General features: G+C 45.2%; 1 protein-coding gene across 1 annotated transcript in view; it reads left to right on the top strand.

Annotated features, from left to right (window-relative positions):
* LOC126416400 (UDP-N-acetylglucosamine--dolichyl-phosphate N-acetylglucosaminephosphotransferase-like) overlaps window positions 1-19,589 on the top strand; it is a 138,788-nt gene that overhangs the window by 11,930 nt on the left and 107,269 nt on the right. Inside the window, exon 3 of the mRNA XM_050084093.1 lies at window positions 8,592-8,805. Coding sequence (XP_049940050.1) covers window positions 8,592-8,805 — 214 coding nt within the window. The remainder of the gene's footprint in view (window positions 1-8,591; window positions 8,806-19,589) is intronic.

Below are 19,589 nucleotides of genomic sequence, written 5' to 3'. Positions count from 1 at the left end.
TGCACTTGTTGATTTACCTGTGGGGGAACTGCTCCACTTACAACTGATTTCGTTCGGAAGCTGTCAGCAGTAGGCTTACCACCTAAGCCACATACCACGGCCCAACATCAGAAGCCAACTAAGCCATCCCCGCAACCCAGGCAGCCGCCTCCTCCTGCCAGTAAAGAAAAACGTGCTTCAAAAAGTAGTTCTAAGTCCAAGAAAGTGGTAGGTAAACCTTTGGATTGATGAACTTTCTCACTTTCTAATGGCGACTGTGCTCTTGAGGATATGGACCTCCAGTCAGAGGAACCAGAGAGCATGGAACTGGCTAACATTCCCCCTGACCTGCCCGGTCAGTCACCACCTCCGAGGGAGAAAGAAAAGAACCACTAGCGCTAACCAATGGCTTCCATAGGGTCTTCTGTGTTCCAGTGGAATTTGAATGGATATCCCTCACATTTAGAAGAATTGCAGCTACTGGTCCAGGATAAACCTTTCATCATCTGCTTACAAGAGAAGCATATTAAAGTCACAGACACACCCTGCATTACGGGGCTACCACATATACAGGAAGGACGATACTACTGGAGACAGGGCTAAAGGTGGAGTGGCTATTTTCCTTGATAACAGATGCCACTCCTCTCCCGTCCCTCTTACCACGACCATGGAAGCAATTGCTGTGAAAGTTCTGGCACCCTTTACTATCGCATTGTGTTCTGCCCCCCGCCCCCCCTCCTCCCAATGACACTTTGGATGCAGACGCACTGGCAGACCTCTTCCAGGCACTCCCACACCCGTTCATCCTTGTGGGGGCTTCAGTGCCCACAATGTGCTGTGGGGCTCGGCTACTACTTGCTCTGGGTGATTGAGCGACTTGTCCATTCTGAGAATATCTGCCTTCTGAATGCGGGTGAGATGACTCACTTTTAACCGCTACAGGGTCATTTTCAGCTACTGATCTTGGTTTCTGTTCCCCAGCTGTTACAGACTCAGTTCAGTGGGAAGTGGCTCCAGATTTACATTCTAGTGACCACTTCCCAGTGTGGATTCGACTGCCGCCTAGGATGGTGGCCAGCAGGAGACCATGCAGGTGGCTGATACAAAGGGCATTTGGTTACAATACAGTAGACAGGCTATTTTTGACTGACAGGATTGGGCACAGTAGGCAGTGGCCCATATCACTCATAGGATCCAAAGGGCTGCCGCAGAGTCCTTTCCCAGGTCTAGTAACCACCTCAGACGATGGCCTGTACCTTGGTGGAATGACTACTGTCGATTGGCAATCAAGGCCAGACGAACAGCTCTGCGGAACTTCAAACAGTGTCCAACTACAGACAATCTTCATGCCTTCAGGTCTGCGAGAGCACATGCAAGGTAAGTGATCAAAGAATGGAAGAGGACTTCCTGGAGGGAATTCACAACTTCCATTAATCAGTCCACTTCCGCTGCGCACGTTTGGGGATCAATAGGATGGATTTCAAGCAAGGGTAGTCCACATCCCCTTACGGCCTAATCAAATAATGGGGTCTTGGTGGACACGCCAGAAGACATGGCACACATTTTAGCTAACACTTCTTTACTATTACTAAGTCATCTAGACAAGCTCCTGCTGTTCAGGTATTCCGTCAGACTGCAGAGATGAGGAAGCTCAATTTCTTCTTGCATAATGAGGAAGTCTACAACCTTCCATTCTCCAAGTGGGAACTGGAATCAGATTTATCTGCATCCAGAGAGTCTGCTCCAGGACCTGATGAGATCCATTATGCCATGCTTCATCATCTGTGCCCTGAAGCGAAAGGTCACCTCCTCTCTTGTTTCAGTCAGATCTGGTGTGATGACACGGAAGGAGGCAATATTAATCCCATTCTGGAAACCAGGCAAGGACCGTAGCATCCCTAACAGTTATCGAAGTGTCGCCCTTACCAGTTGTATGGGTAAGACTCTTGAATGCATGGTCAACCACTGCCTCATCTGGCTGCTCGAGTCCTGAGGTCACCTGAGCTGTTTCAGGTGCTACTGCTCCACTCTTGACAACTTAATTCTACTGGAGACGGTGATACAGAAGTCAGAAGTCCTTCTCACGCCGAAACCATTTAGTTTGTGTGTTTTTTGACCTCGAAAAAGCATATGGCACTACTTGGAGGTACAACATCCTTCACCAACTTCATGGATGAGAACTACGTGGACGCCTGCTGCTTCTGATCCAATCCTTTCTCGAGGACCAGAGTTTTTGTTATCTCATTGGCGATGCCACGTCTGATTGCTTTGTTCAGGAGAATGGTGTGCCTCAGGGCAGTGTTCTCAGTGTCACATTGTTTGCCATCGCTATAAATGGCATTTTCTCCACAGTCAGGAGCCCTGTCAAATGCTCTTTGTTTGTGGATGACTTTGCAATCTTCTACTGTTCCTCTGATCTTATGATGACAATGAGGCAGCTACAGCTGACCATTAAGAGGCTGGAAACCTGGGCCCTTGCTTCTCACCTGAGTAGACTATGTGTGTCAATTTTAATCGGAGTTTTAACCAATCCGAGCTTACTATGGGGGACCGTATTTTACATTTTCAAGACACTGTGCGCTTTTTGGGTTTATTATTTGACTCGAAATTAACATAGCTCCCACACATGAAAGACCTATGAACAAAGGGCTTCATCCCGGCTCCTGCAGTTTTATAGGGCATTTGTTCGATCACGCCTAGACTATGGCAGTGTGGTCTACGGATCGGCCCGTCCTTCCCATCTCCGGATGTTAGATGCTGTCCACCATTAGGGCATTCGGGTATTGACTGCAGCCTTTTGGACCAGCCCAGTTCAGAGTGTGTGTCCAGAGGCTGGTGAACCATGGCTCTGGATTCGGTGACGTATCATTTTGGCTCAACAGACGCTGAAAATCTCATCGTCCCCTCAGTCATTAGCATTTAGTTCAGTGATCCAACCCACCTTCGAACGACTGTTCAGGAATCGGCCCCAAGCGACCCAGCCATTTGGTATACATGCTGCGAACTGTCTCAAGGATCTAAATCTCTCGAGCATGAAAATACACACCCAGGGATGGAATGCACTGCTGCCTTGGTGTCTTCAGAGGCCCAAAGTGATTTTAAGCTTGACACAGTACATGAAAAGTTGTACTCCAGATGTGGTTTTCACAACTTTGTTTTCGTCTATTTTAAGTGTGTACTATAGTTTTATTGTTCTTTATACAAATGGATCACAGTAGGAAAGTGCTCTTGGTTGTTCTGTGGTTCTCCCTGATGAGGTATTTAAAGTGTGTCTTCCAGAACAATTTACAAATTATGATGCGGAGTTATATGGCATTCTGATGGCACTGGAGGCGGTTCACAGACATCACTGCAAGCAATTCACCAAATGTATCCAGTAGATCCACTGATTCAGCTCATCCATGACTCTTTACAGCGGCTCCTACGCCATGGCAAGGTGGTGATCTTTTGCTGTGTACTTGGCCACATTGGGATACAGTGTAACGACATAGCTGACAAAGCTGCCAAGGAAGCATGTTGGGATGGTGCTGTACATCAATGTCCCATCCTGTTGCACGCCATTATCTCATTTTCTGACAGATGCATCATGCGTCAGCGGGAGACTGAATGGTTGCAGGTGTCGGACAACAAACTGCGGTCACTGAAACTGACCACAAAGGCTTGGTGAACTTCGTGTCAGCCTCACTGCTGGAAGGAGGTTTTGCTTATCAAACTGTACACCAGGCATATCCCTTTCAACACATGGCTTCCTCCTCCAACGTGAGGATCCACCATTCTGTAAAGTTTGTGGCTTGCCGCTTTCAGTTCAGCATATTGTGGCTACATGTGTCCTGTTAGGGCAGCCCTCGGTCTCACGGGAGATCTGCCCACCATCCTCCAAGATACCGATACGAGCGTTAACAGAGTGCTGAAATTTTGTGAACTGTCAGGCCTCATCTCTAAACTGGTAGGAATGGGCGGCAGACTTAAGTAAGTTATAAACTGCACCGCATGTGGGGATAGACTTCATCCCCACCCGTGAGATTTCATGTGGACTTTTCGTCATGGTGCTGATGACAATGATGTTGAGTGCCCCCTCAACTAAATCATCATCATCAGTTCTCATCAGAACAACCCTATCTCTGAACTATTCACAGTAACACACTCTCTGCCATACCTTCCTATTCAGAATGAATCCTACTCCCATTATACCATTTTCTGCTGCTGTTGATATTACCCTATGCTCATCCAACAGGAAATCCTTGTCTTCTTTCCACTCAATTCATTGATCCCTACTATATCTTGATTGAGTCTTTATATTCCCTTTTTCATATTTTCTAGCTTCCCTATTACATTCAAGCTTCTTACATTCCATGCCCCAATTTGTAGAACATTATCCTTCCATTGATTATTCAATCTTTTTCTCATGGTCACCTCCCCCTTGGCAGTCCCCTCCCTGAGATCTGAATTGGGGGACTATTCCGAAATATTTTGCAGTGGAGAGGCCATCATGACACTTTTTCAACTCAGGCCACATATCTTGTTGATACACGCTATGTGTCTTTAATGCAGTGGTTTCCATTGCCTTCCGCATCTTCACGCTGTTGATCATTACCGATTCTTCTGCCTTTAGGGGTAGCTGCCCACCCTAAGGAGAAGAGAGTGCCCTGAACCTCTGTCTGCTCCTCCACCCTCTTTGACAAGGCCATTGGAGAATGAAGGTGACTTTTTATGCTGGAAGATTCTCTATATCTCTCTTCCTCCTTCTACTCTTTTGCTTATTACTGGTTTCCCATCTGACTCTTGATATGCATACAGCTGCTTCTCTTCGCTCTAAATGTTTATATGTATTAAGGAGATTATACCTCAGTTCTGAAGCACATCCTGGAAGAAAGGATACTGCGGAGACATGGCCTCGCCACAACCTGGGGAATGTTTCTAGAAAGAAATTTTCACTCTGCAGCGGAGTGTGCACTAATATGAAACTTCCTGGTAGATTAAAACTGTGTGTTAGACCGAGACTCAAATTCGGGACCTTTGCCTTTCGTAGGCAACTGCTGTACCATCTTAGCTACCCATGCTCGACTCACAACCCATCCTCACAGCTCTACTTCCGCCAGTACCTTGTTTCCTATCTTCCAAACTTCACAGAAGCTCTCCTGTGAAACTTGCAGAACTAGCACTCCTGGAAGAAAGGATACTGTGAGGACATGGCTTGCCACTGCCTGGGGGATGTTTCCAGAATGAAATTTTCACTCTGCAGTGGAGTGAGCACTGATATGAAACTTCCTGGTAGAATAAAACTGTGAGGACAGGTTGTGAGTCATGCTCGGGTACCTGAGATGGTAGAGCTACCTGTGAAAGGCAAAGGTCCCGAGTTCGAGTCATGGTCTGGCATACAGTTTTAATCTGCCAGGAAGTTTCAGTTCCATGAAACTTTCCTGTGAGTTAAACTTGTTAAGTATCATGCTGCAATTCATTATATACATTCAATTTCCCCAGTAAGTCTTATTTGGTATAGGCACGACACATTGAGTAGTATTCTCGAAGTGTCATGCAAGTGTCTTGTAAACAATCTTGTATGTAGACTGACTGCATTTTCCTAGTATCTTACCAGAAATCAGAAGGTTGCCACCTGCTTTACCTACAACTGAACATATGTGATCATTTCATTTCATGTACCCACATATTGTTAAACTTTTTTTGTACGAGTGGATTTCCATTGTGACTGTTGCCACAGGAGGCTACACTTTTGTGTTTTGGGAAACGCAGAACTTTGCATTCCAGAAAAGTTAAAGCAAGTTGCCAATCTGTACACAGTCAAAGGTATGATCTTGAAGTGATACCACAAAACTGTAATAGGATCATTTTTCGTGTTTATTTCTATCAAACCTTGTTAGTGACACAAACTTTGTGTCTATCTGTAGAAAAGCAAGACTTGAGTAGGTTTACATTTGGTAATATGAAAAGTCTTTTAGTTGCTTCATCATAAGCCATTGTGTCAGTTCTTCTTCAATAGATTCAAATATGTAAGTATTATTGTAGAACGTAAACTTTCATGTCCAGGAATGATACAGTTACTAATAAGTTCTGGCCTGTTACACTGTGGGCGAATGGATTTAACATTAAAACCCAAAGTTTCATCCCCATCTGCAGAGGACATTTTTAAGGGGGATTGTAGATTCTTTGAATGTCCGATTCACACCCTAGCTCACTGCTGACTGCAGCAAAATTCCACTTCCACTTGCTGCCATACTGTGGCGTGATGTCACGTTTTGAATACCCGAGTGCAATTGGCTGTTGTTGACTGTCGTTGTCTGCTGTTGCTATTACCCCGTGGTGGAAGACTGGTACACATCATCTTCAGCACTGGAATCCAGATGTCATTCAGTTTCATACCCTCCTCCTTCCTACTGAAATTCCTAGAGTGTTTTACAATCTCTATGGGCCCTCTGTATAGCCTTTCCACTTGTGGCTCCCAACACTTGAGTCCTACTGAAATGAATGTCATGGGCTCCTGGCTGCAAAGCACATCTTATCAATAAATGAAGTGACAGAGGTCCAGCCGGATGAGGTATTACTTATTTTCATGTGGTATTGCTATTTGATATGGTTCTGTTCAGTAAAGTGTTGCAACAGCTGAATCGGATTTTTCACAGAACTGTTTAAATATTGCCTCTCAACTGAATATTTCAAATCTATGAACAGAGGGACTGTGGGAACCCCTTAAGACCAGTTATCGTGTACTTCTTTAAGGAAAAATTTGAGGAGCAGGCATTGGATGCTTGCTGTGAAGCTTTGGTCTGCAGCTGATTCCTGCAAAAACCACTGTGCATATCCCGTGAGCTTGTTGTAATCAACTGGTTGCAATGCCTAGACATGTTGGAAATTAAACAGATGCAGTTCTTTATCGTGTAAATGTGCCAGATGGAGGGTTGGGATATGTCAGTAGTATGGGATATACCTCATGTACTTGTTGACGACATATGCTGCACCCTTTCAAGAATACTTTCTTCCGCCACAACTGTCCGTGTTGTTCATTGAGATCCAGTATCCACCTTGTGAACATGGGATGAACCAGTTTTGCATAAGTGTTGATACAGGGTGGTGATAATGTGTAGCATGGCACCTCAGGGTGGCGAATAATGTGTAGCAAGGCACTTTTCTATTGTGATATTTTGCATGATACAATCACATGGCTTCTCATCCACTGCAGTTGGCTGTGCCAAAAATCAAATGCATCTCAGCCGTTTTGCAGTAGCTAGTCATATTACTCACAACACTTCCACACTGTGTATGGCAATGGTCGCTGTGTGCTCCTCCTGTGTTTGTATAACAACACCTTCTCTTGACTTTAGCACTCTCTTGTGGCATTTGCGACTTCCAGTTCCTGTGTGATTGATGACCCTTGTTGTATGTCCAATGTGCCATGTAAGTTTGTAAACTTTTTTTTATTAATTAACCTTTGTATTGAAGATATTTACAACTGTAGCAGAAGTTGGGCAATATTGTGGTATGGGGGGCATTCACCTGGGTTTCCATGGGACCAGTGGCTTTAATCAAAAGTGACATAACAGCTGTGGTCTATGTGAATATTACTGTGTACCACTTGTTATCCTTTCATGCTTGATGTCTTTCCCATTTATGATATCTGCCATCAGGACAACTGTCCCTGTCACAATGCCATTAAGCAGGTGGTTATGTTTTGCCTCAGCAGTCTGTATATTCCTGAGCATTGAGCTGGGTTGACTATTCAATTTTTGTGCACAAATGTAGGCAAGTGATGTAGATATCCTTGTCTCATGCTGTGATGGACTGTCTCAAGTGTAATTATTACATGTATTCAAACTGGAGTCCTATGTTATCATCTGTAATGTACGAATTTTTATATTCTGTACTTTGAAAAAGACACCACTGTCCAGTTGGGTTGGCCATGTTGAGGTTTGTCTTACATCACCAGAAGCCAAACAGGATAAGTTACAAACCAAATAAGTTGAAACTATGTACTAGGCCATGGATTAAACTGTGGTTTGTTTCTTCCTCCTGCATTTTTAAGTCGTCAGAAAATGAAATTCAATATTCATTAACCTGCAAAGTGAAAATTTCATTCTGCTTGTTATCTGTTACCATTGAGACAGACAGTAAGCAATTAAAGCTGATATTATGTAAAAAATATTAAAAACAAACAGTTAAAGAGAGATCAATTTCTGCAGTCATGAGAAGAGAATTCGTGTAACTGAAAATCTATAAGTAATTAATGGAGTATAGTGATTTTTTTCACTCTCTGATTAACTAATACCCCCTAAACTTGAGATAATCATAAAATCCAAAATTTTAGATGTATTTTGAAAGGTCAATAGAATCATCTTGACTCACCATGCATATCTATGAAATGCCAGCTAGTTCTGCTGAAAATGTAACATCTGTGCCTCATGGATCTGGAGTTGAGAAGGAGTGCATCCATAAATTAGGGAAAAGTGCTCCCTCTGGTGTTTTCTATTTATTACTTGATAAACTATAAAATGCATGGTGTGATCTGTTAGTCTGTATTGACTAATAGTGTATTCTGTATTACACATCATCATTTAACTCATTCATTTAAAATAATTTTTCATTGTGGTTTGTTTTACCAGTTGGTGGAGTTGGTGGCTGCACTGTTGTCAATTTGCTGCATGTTGTTGTTGGGTTTTGCTGATGATGTGCTGGACCTACGATGGCGTCACAAACTTCTGCTGCCCACAGTGGCATCACTACCTCTTCTTATGGTATATTATGTCAACTTTAACTCAACTACAATCATAGTACCAAGACCCTTCCGGATCTGGCTTGGCTTCTCTGTGGATCTTGGTATGATACATTCATACTTATTTATTTCTGCTTATGATTAGGCATATAAAATTTTTAATGTGAAATTTGCAAAATGTATTCATAATACTGTCTGCACAAATACAGTTCCTTTAGCCATTTCTTGGAAATTTGTTTCTAGCATGCCATTACTACAAAATATTTGAATCTATATCTGTCTATCAGTTTGTGATGTCTTCAGCAGTAGTATCTTATAGCATACTTAGTTGATTTGTTTCACGGGTGTTATTTCTTGTAATGCCTTTAGAATAATCTTTCAGCTTTGTGGCCAAGTTCAGTTACACTATTTTTTCAGCATAAGAAGTCCTGAAAAATGGACTGAATGTACCATCAAAATGAACAATCATACAATTTAGATAGAACATCTAAATGAATATGAACAATCATAGGCTTACTGAGCAAGGTGGTGCAGTGGTAAGTTACTGGACTCCCATTCAGGAGGAGAGCACTTCAAACCCCTATCTGACCATGCAGACTTAAGTTTTCCATGGTTTCCCTGAATACCAGGTCAGTTTCTTTGAAAAGCACACAGCTTATTTCCGTCCACAATCTTAGATTGTGACTGTTGCTAATGACATTGTTGTCAATGGAACATTAAACCCTTGATCTTCCTTCCTTCCAATTACAACATTTTGAAACAGGTAGATGGCAAAGTAAAAAGGTAGGCTATTCTCTCACCCCCTTCTCTCCTCCTGTTCTCTCTGTGACTATTGTGTGGAGTGGATGACTATCAGTGACCCTCTGTTTGACCACAAATTTCTTTGATTTTACTCTTATTGTCATTCCATGAACTATGTTTGGGAGGAAGCAGTATGTCACATGACTGTTCTGTATATATGATACTCTCACACTGAGGATTTTGTAACGTCTCCTTCGTGTATAAATTACATGTACTTAGTTTTCTTCTACTGAACCTTTAGTGATCAATGGTGTAATCAGTAGACAGTGTGTTTTTCCCTTTTTGCATGGAGTTAATTAAATTTCCTTGTGCTGAGAGGCAACTGCCAGTCCTTGCATGGAGCATCTGTATTCTTTTGGGTTCTTTGCATTTTCCTACAGTCTGATGGGTCTGCAGCTTCCATATACCCATCATCATCATCTGCGAACCACCTTAGAACTGCCGATGCTTTCTACCAAATAACTTATATAAGTTGTGAATAGTAATAATCATATGACACTTCAATCTGCTTTGACATGTTCAGTACTCCAGTGGTCTGATGTTTCATAAATTCATATTTTGGTCATTAGAAAATGGTGAGAAGCGGTACTGAATGCCTTCTGGAAGTCAAGGAACATGGTATCAACCTGTGTACCATTATCTACTGCTTTAAGGATCTCATTAACAAGCAGAGCAAACTGAGTTTCACATGATTAACTGCTTGCAAATTTCATGTTGATTTTAACAAAGGAGATGAGATTTATGGTCTTCTAAAAACCATATTACATACATGTAAAGCAAGTTCCGTTATTTGTCAAAAGGTCAATGTTTTAACAACAAAGCCCTACAGTTATGTACGTCTGTCTGAAAACCCTTCTTGAAAAGAGAAATAACTGCCATTGTTTTACAATGCTTCAAAATCTTTTACTGTTCTTATGACCTGTGATAAACTGCTAGTAGAAGGGGATCAAGTTCTCTGACATAATCTATATAGAATCAAACATGAACCTCGTTAGGACCAGTGGCCTTCCCTCTATTAAGTGATTGTAAAGCTGATTTTATGTTCCATGTTCTCTTATCTGTCACATCATCATTTGTGAGATGATTAAAAGATGTCATACTATCTCTTCAATGAAGCAGTTTCAGAAGACAGAATTTACTGTTTCAGAAGACAGAATTTACTGTTTTATGTTTTAGTCTTATGTTGTTGATTGTGTATTGAGTGACATTTCGATTAGATGTAGCCAATGTCAAGCCTGCATAAATAATATGTGCTGTGTGCTGTTTTCAGATAATTAATGTATAGTTGGTTTAAAATCCTGAACACATTCTCAGGGGTTTGCTGGGAGCAGAGGAAGCAAGCTCTGCACATAGATTCCCAGCACATGGGCACCCAAGTGGGGGAACAAGTTGCACTTTCATGTTGAAGTGCTGACACCATACATGTACTTATTGATTTGGCATGGCATGGCATGACAATCACTGTAACTGCTGTAACAGTATTGTTGCTACTCATAATTGTTACTCTTTATCCTGGATTTTCCTATTTAACAGCCGTGGAACGCATGGGTACCGTACTGTTAAATCGCCAGTGTTGGCAGCAGCTGGCCTGAGGTTGACAAAGTTCTACTGACATCTGCCTTTCTAGAACTAGGGACAAATAGTACATGTCTTTGTTATAATGTCTAGTTGAACAAATACACTCCTGGAAATTGAAAAAAGAACACTGTGAATTCATTGTCCCAGGAAGGGGAAACTTTATTGACACATTCCTGGGGTCAGATACATCACATGATCACACTGACAGAACCACAGGCACATAGACACAGGCAACAGAGCATCCACAATGTCGGCACTAGTACAGTGTATATCCACCTTTCGCAGCAATGCAGGCTGCTATTCTCCCATGGAGATGATCGTAGAGATGCTGGATGTAGTCCTGTGGAACGGTTTGCCATGCCATTTCCACCTGGCGCCTCAGTTGGACCAGCGTTCGTGCTGGATGTGCAGACCGCGTGAGACGACGCTTCATCCAGTCCCAAACATGCTCAATGGGGGACAGATCCGGAGATCTTGCTGGCCAGGGTAGTTGACTTACACCTTCTAGAGCACGTTGGGTGGCACGGGATACATGCGGACGTGCATTGTCCTGTTGGAACAGCAAGTTCCCTTGCCGGTCTAGGAATGGTAGAACGATGGGTCGATGACGGTTTGGATGTACCGTGCACTATTCAGTGTCCCCTCGACGATCGCCAGTGGTGTACGGCCAGTGTAGGAGATCGCTCCCCACACCATGATGCCGGCTGTTGGCCCTGTGTGCCCTGTCGTATGCAGTCCTGATTGTGGCGCTCACCTGCACGGCGCCAAACACGCATACGACCATCATTGGCACCAAGGCAGAAGCGACTCGCATCGCTGAAGATGACACGTCTCCATTCATCCCTCCATTCGCGCCTGTCGCGACACCACTGGAGGCGGGCTGCACGATGTTTGGGCGTGAGCGGAAGACGGCCTAACGGTGTGTGGGACCGTAGCCCAGCTTCATGGAGACGGTTGCGAATGGTCCTCGCCGATACCCCAGAAGCAACAGTGTCCCTAATTTGCTGGGAAGTGGCGGTGCGGTCCCCTACGGCACTGCGTAGGATCCTACGGTCTTGGCGTGCATCCGTGCGTCGCTGCGGTCCGGTCCCAGGTCGACGGGCACGTGCACCTTCCCCCGACCACTGGCAACAACATCGATGTACTGTGGAGACCTCATGCCCCACGTGTTGAGCAATTCGGCGGTACGTCCACCCGGCCTCCCACATGCCCACTATATGCCCTCACTCAAAGTCCGTCAACTGCACATAAGGTTCACGTCCACGCTGTTGTGGCATGCTACCAGTGTTAAAGACTGCGATGGAGCTCCGTATGCCATGGCAAACTGGCTGACACTGACGGCGGCGGTGCACAAATGCTGCGCAGCTAGCGCCATTCGATGGCCAACACCGCGGTTCCTGGTGTGTCCGCTGTGCCGTGCGTGTGATTATTGCTTGTACAGCCCTCTTGCAGTGTCCGGAGCAAGTATGGTCGGTCTGACACACCGGTGTCAATGTGTTCTTTTTTCCATTTCCAGGAGTGTATATTTATAGGACGACACAATACATGTAAGTCACAGATCAAGTAAACAAAGTGAGGCATGTGTACACTGTAACAATCAAATCAGCACTGAGTCCAAGTCTAGCAGCCACTGGCTGGCTGGCTGCATAGGTGGCGCAGCTGCTGCATGGCTGGCAGACAGCGCCGCATGTAGAGGACGCGCATAACTGTGCGGCGGCACTTTGAAAGATCAGCAAGTCACAACACTTTTCCCCCCTTTAAATTTTTTGCATTGGTCTTGATAGAGATGACCTGTAGATTGCGAACGTCCATAGGTGTTGTTTGACTGGCCGTAAAGTCTTGAGGAGGAGGCTTCCCGTACGGATGGAAGTGTCCCCGATGATAACGGGTCGAGATGACAGGAGACATGGGGGTCGAATCTGCTGGGGCCCCATGCCCCAATCTGCCCGTGGCAGCAGGTCTGGTTGTTATAACAGGAAACATGGGCGGTGTCCGTAGGAGAAGGAGGCGAGTAGAGTTGCTCCGACAGATGATAGTCATCTGGTTCCTGCGTGGGCACGTCTCCTGGTGGCGTCAGTTCTTGTGCTGTCACTGAGATGATGGTGAGAGGGCTGCGTTGTGAGTAATGAGAGATTCCAAGATCCCGAGCGTCAGGTAGACCCGAAGGTGCTGTAGCGGCATTCGGAACAGGTGTTGATGGCACACGAGGTCAAAGCTGGTCCGAATGATGCACTGAAACACCTGTGTCCGTCTGGATTTCATACAGGCGTTGGCCACGGTGTCGTAAGATGCGGCCAGGACTCCATTTTGGCTGCCTGTCATATCCCCATACCCATACAAGGTTGCCGGCGGTGAACCGGCCAAGCGAAGGCACCCGCAGCCATGAGGTGGAAGGCCGCAGAAGATGAAGTAGCGTGCAGGGCTTTTGGCCATGTAAGAGCTCAGACGGGCTGTGGTTGCCCATGGGGGTGAAACGGTAAGAAGCCAGAAATTGGAGAAGAGCATCATCAGCAGCAGAAGAATTCAGGAGTTTCCTCATCTGAGCCTTAAATGTGCGGACCACTCGTTCAGCCTCACCGTTTGACTGTGGATGGAACGGAGGGGCCATGACATGCATGACTCTGTGACGGGCACAAAAATCCACAAAATCGGAAGAGGCAAATTGCAGACCATTACCAGTAACAAGAGTAGAGGGAAGGCTTTCCAAAGAGAAAATGCGAGCTAGAGCATTGGTGGTTGCCGCGGTGGTAGGCGATGTGCAACGGGCAATGAAAGGAAAGTTAGAGTAGGTGTCAATAACGAGAAACCAATAAGTACCTAAAAAAGGTCCCGTGAAGTCAGCATCAATACGCTCCCAGGGCTTCTCAGGCAAAGGCCACGGTGACAAAGATGACTTTGGGGCGGCGGCCTGTGAAGCACAAGAACCGCAGGCAGTGACCATGTGTATGATTTCAGAGTCGATGCTGGGCCAGTACACATGACGGGGCGCCAGAGATTTTGTGCGAGACACACCCCATTGCCCTTGGTGAATGAGGCACAAGACCAAAGCATGTAAAGACGCAGGTACCACAACACGCGGTGAAGCGTTGTCGGTGGAAAGGAGGATAACACCATCCCTAGCCGTGAGGCGGTAACGCAAAGTGTAGTAGTTCCGCAACAGATCAGAAGTCTTAGCAGACGGACGATATGGCCAACCCTTCTGAATACAGCGTAAAACTTGGGAGAGGGTAGGATCAGACCCTGTAGCAGCTGCCAGCTGGTCCCCGATGATGGGGAACCTGTCCACAACCCGCTGCTTGGCAACATCCAGGTGGAAACACAAAAGTTCGTCCCTATTGAATGCCAGATCAGGACCCATGGGAAGGCGAGACAGTGCATCAGCATTTGCATGTTGAGTCGTCGGCCAGAAATGAATCTCATAATTGAAACGAGACAAGTAAAGAGCTCAACACTGGAGGCGGTGTGCAGCCTTGTTGGGAAGCGACATTGATGGATGAAACAAGGAAACAAGTGGTTTGTGGTCCATAACAAGATGAAATTTGGATCCATAGAGAAAAACACCAAACTTATGAAGAGCATAAATAATGGCCAAAGCTTCTTTTTCAATTTGAGAATATTTTCGTTGGGCATCCGTGAGTGTTTTGGAGGCATAAGCAATGGGTTGTTCGGAACCGTCAGAAAAACGGTGCGCAAGGACTGCACCAATCTCGTATTGAGAGGCATCTGTGGCAAGAACAAGATGTTGGCCAGGTCGATAATGAGCCAGGCACGGGGCCTGTTTCAGTATAGTCTTCAGTTTCTGGAAAGCTGCATTGCATGATGCGGACCAGTGAAAGGGCATGTTTTCATGCAACAGGCGATGCAACAGCTGAGCCACCGAAGCCGCAGATGGTAAAAACCTGTGATAGTGTGCTATTTTCCCCAAAAAGGCCTGCAGTTCCTTAACAGATGTAGAGTGAGGAAGGGCATCGATTGCAGCGACAGTTTGCTGAAGCAGACAAATACCATCCCGAGAGAGTTTAAACCCCAAGTACGTGATAGATGCCTGAAAAAATTTTGATTTCTGAAGATTACACTTAAGACCGGCAGTCTGTAAGACATGAAAAAGTGTGCGGTGATTCTGAAGATGTTCTTCAGTGGTGGAGCCAGTGACGACAATGTCGTCCATGTAATTTATACACCCAGGGACAGGGAGCAATAATTGTTCCAAGAATCGCTGAAAGAGAGCAGGGGCGCTGGCAACCCCGAATGGCAATTGTGGGTATTGATAGAGGCTGAAAGGCGTATTAAGGACCAGGAACTGCCGGGAAGCACCGTCGAGAGGAAGTTGATGATAAGCTTCTGACAGGTCAAGTTTAGAAAAATACTGCCCTCCAGCAAGTTTAGTGAACAGTTCTTCAGGTCGGGGCATAGGGTAAGTGTCGATGAAGTATTGAGCATTTACAGTGGCTTTGAAATTGCCACAGAGATGAATATCACCATTGGGCTTAACAGCGACAATGACAGGAGAGGACCACTCACTGGAAGTGACAGGAAGCAAGAGCCCTGAAGCAGTGAGACGATCCAGCTCCCATTTGACCTGATCACGAAGGGCCACAGGAATGGGCCGAGCCCAAAAAAACTTAGGCCGAGCAGTGGCTTTGAGTGTGATATGAGCTCCTAAGTCGTTTGCATGGCCTAACCCAGGAGAAAAAAGGGACAAAAATGTCGTCGACAATGAATCCAATTGAGGATAAGGAATAGCATTAGTGACGATATTGACAGAGTCATCTATGGAGAACCCAAAAATGCGAAAGACATCGAAACCAAAAAGATACTCCATGTTACTATGGTCGACCACAAATATGGGAACACTAGAATGACGGATTTGTAAGATACCTCAGTATTAAATTTTTCCAAGAGAGAAATCTTCTGTTTATTGTACGTCCGGAATTGCCTAGTGACATGTGATAGGATTGGAGATCCCAACTGAAGATACGTCTGAGAATTGATGATAGTGGCAGCAGAACCAGTATCCACCTGCATGCGAACATCCCGACCAAGAATTTGGACAGTGAGGAATAACTTCCCTGAAAGGGAAGAAGTACCATTGACAGACAACACAGAAGCAGAATCAGTATCATGTTCATGAACGTCAGGTATGCGGTCAGATTTGCAAACGGATGACACATGACCCTTCTTTTTGCATTTGTAACACACGGCCAAACGTTGGGGACAATCCTCTCGTGAATGTTTCGTAAAACACCGCGGACATGAAGGAAGTTGTCGTGGGTTTTGCTGCAGTTTCTTAGAGGTTTGTTTACGGTTAGGCCGAGGCTGCGCTTGGGAGCGTACTGTGGTCACGTCGGCAGGTGGGGACATGCCACACGCTTCGTCAACATCGTACAGAGGTTGTATTTCCCTGGCGTCGCCCCATGCCTCTATTTGCACTCCAGCGGCATGAGAAATTTCAAAAGACTGAGCGATGGATAGGACTTCATCTAGATTCAGATTTGACAACTGAAGGGCATGTTGCCAAACTTCTTCGTCGGGCGCCAATCTCCGCTAATAGCATCCCATACCATGGAATCGGCATAGGATTCTTTATGAACTTCAGTAACAAATTGACACTTTTTACTGAGGCCGGGAAGTTCAGCAGCCCATTCGCGATAGGATTGATTCGGTTGTTTTTGACAACGATAAAAGGCAGCACGAGAGGCTACCACATGTGTTTGCTTTTGACAATATACGGACAGAACTGAGCACATTTCAGCAAAGGACAAAGACACAGGATCTTTCAAAGGAGCCAATTGCGACAGCAACCGACCGATATATTTGAGGTGAAATCCATGAAAGGAACAGAGACTTACATGTTTGGTTGTCCGCGGCATGAAATGCCAAGAAGTGCTGTAGAAGACGTTTTTCGTAATCAGACCATTCTTCCATCTGTCGTAAGGAGGAAAAGGAGGGAGAGACGATGATGAGAGAGCGTTGGATGCCGCGACGAAATCACAAATCGCAGATGTGAGAAGCATTTGCTGCTCAATGAGACCTTGCAATAGTTGCTCTAAAGTAGCCATGGAAAGCTGTGGGTCAACAATGAAAAAGAAAAATTCACTACCTTGTCGCCAATTGTTATAACGTCTAGTTGAACAAATATATTTCTAGGACGACACGATACATGTAAGTCACAGATCAAGTAAACAAAGTAAGACGTGTGTACACTGTAACAGTCAAATCAGCTCTGAGTCCAAGTCTAGCGGCCGCTGGCTGGCTGGCAGCTTTGGTGGCGCGGCTGCTGCATGGCTGGCAGACAGTGCCGCATGTAGAGGATGTGCGTAACTGCGCGGCGGCACTTTGAAAGATTGTCGAGTCGCAACAGTCTTCCCATTGTACTTGTGTTGTACATTTCCTTTGTGCAAAATACTAAAAAGTTTCAACATTAATGATAAGGCCTGTGATTAAGTATTCTAGGTGAAAATAGAACCATAGACATGCATCCAAGGAAATTTTATAATTGTTGAAACTTTGCTTTTATATAGAAGAAATGGCATTCATTTTGTATAATTTTCTGTCTTTAATCTTTGTGTTCCTTGTAGCCTCTCTTACTGTGTTTTTCAATGTGAACATCATTACAGCTATCCAGATTTGGAGAGAAATAGGAGCAGCTAATGACAAGTTGTAACTTTTGAATTTATATGAGATGTGTGATACTATGGCATGATGGTAATTGCACTGCCTGTTAAAGGCAAGGGTCTGGGTTCAGATCCACAACCAGCACATGGTTTTAACTTTTTTCATGAAATCACTTTCTTTTGCATTAAGAATAATTTTTGCTTATGTGAGACATTACCACAAAATATTATCCCATACAACATTGATGAATTAAAATGTACAAAACACATTACTTTACCCCCCCCCCCCCCTCCAGGGGGCTTGTCACTCTTTGACAGGTTCATGCTTGGCTACCACAGGGTCCCAGCCTTCGCAGCACTTTTTCTTTTCCATGCTGCATGTCTATCCTCTCGCTTTTCTTTTTCCCCTCCCTTGGGGAACTTGTCTGGGGTATTACTAGGAATGTTCTGCACTCTGTCGCTGACCTGCAAATAGTCTCAACTTTCTTTTTGGCTCCCTTTTCCTTTCTTTGTTTCCCTTCTCCTCTCGTTCCTCTGCTTCGGCATTTGAGGATCCTCTTCTTCTCCTTCTTCTTCTTCTTCTTCTTCTTCTTCTCTGTTCGCTCCTGAAGACCGACCCACGTGTCTGACGCGTAAAAGGTGACTGGGTAATGCGTAATTCCCAGTCCCGGGTCAACAGGTGGGGTTTGCATGTACTCCCTGGTACAGGCCAAGCCCAGGGATGGGTGATTGCCTGAGCTGTAACCTTCCCTTTGTCAGGTGTTCAAGAGCTGTGACCCGAGGTGTGAACAATCACTTAAGGCAGGTGCACCCACTTGTGAAAGGGGCCCTCAGATGGAAGGAGCGCGCCATCAGAGACCTGGCAATCATGGGGGATTTCTTCATGATGAGTCACTCATCCTTTCCATCGATGTTGACGAAATGTAGACGTAATGAAGCTACTGATTCGAAGACCTTTCCTGCTGCACTGCGGTTCCTTGTGGTGTCACATACTGAAGACGGTCAGTCCTTCGCCACGGTCAGTCCGTTAATTATTCAGAAAGGTGTTGATGCCATTGTTGGTCCTGTGAAATCCTGCTCTCATTTACAGAATGGCACTTTGCTTTTGGAGACAGCTTCTGATTCTCAAGCACAACTACTTGCTGCCTCGCTTCTACATGGCTACCCTGTTCATGTCGAGGCACATATAACTTTGAATTCTTCCCGTCATGTAGTTTACACCTGGCTGCTTGACAGTCTAACTGAGACTGAAATACAATCTTTCCTCACGGATCAGGGTTTCATTGCCATCTATCGTGTAATGAAAAAGGTCAATTCTTCCTTGGTGCCCACCCAGACTCTTTTCCTCACCTTTGATAGTGTGGTGCTGCCGTCCAAGATTAAACCAGGCTACGAAATCGTCACAGTCTGGCCGTACATTCCAAATCCATTGCACTGCTACCAGTGTCATCGGTTCACTCACACTAGAATGTCTTGTCGACACCCAGACAAATGCGTAACCTGTAGCAGGGATGCATACGAGGACGACTGTCTGTCTCCTTCTCCCCGCTGTATTAACTGCAATGGTGGCCACGCTGCCTCCTCACAGATTGTCTCTTGTATCTAGATGAGCGGGCTGTTCAAGAGATTTGGGTAAAGGAAAAAGTGCCTTACCGGGTAGCTCGCAAGTTACTGGCTAGTCGCAAACCCTGTGTTCTCCTGTATGGCACTTATAGTTCAGTTGTTGTTACGCCCTCACTCCATGAAGGACATGGCTACACAGACATGCGGCCTCAAATTTGGCTCTGAAGTTGTGAAGTCGCCCTGTGTCAAGGTAGCATCGCTGTTCCCCCGTCCCGCGTGCAACAAACTGTCAAACTCTCGCCTAAAGGGGCAAAGCTACTCACTACACAAGC

Source organism: Schistocerca serialis, chromosome 8 (assembly GCF_023864345.2).
Source record: "Schistocerca serialis cubense isolate TAMUIC-IGC-003099 chromosome 8, iqSchSeri2.2, whole genome shotgun sequence".
Taxonomy (NCBI): domain Eukaryota; kingdom Metazoa; phylum Arthropoda; class Insecta; order Orthoptera; family Acrididae; genus Schistocerca; species Schistocerca serialis.
The sequence above is the reverse complement of the archived record's forward strand: the minus strand, read 5'-3'. Positions and strand labels throughout refer to the sequence as shown.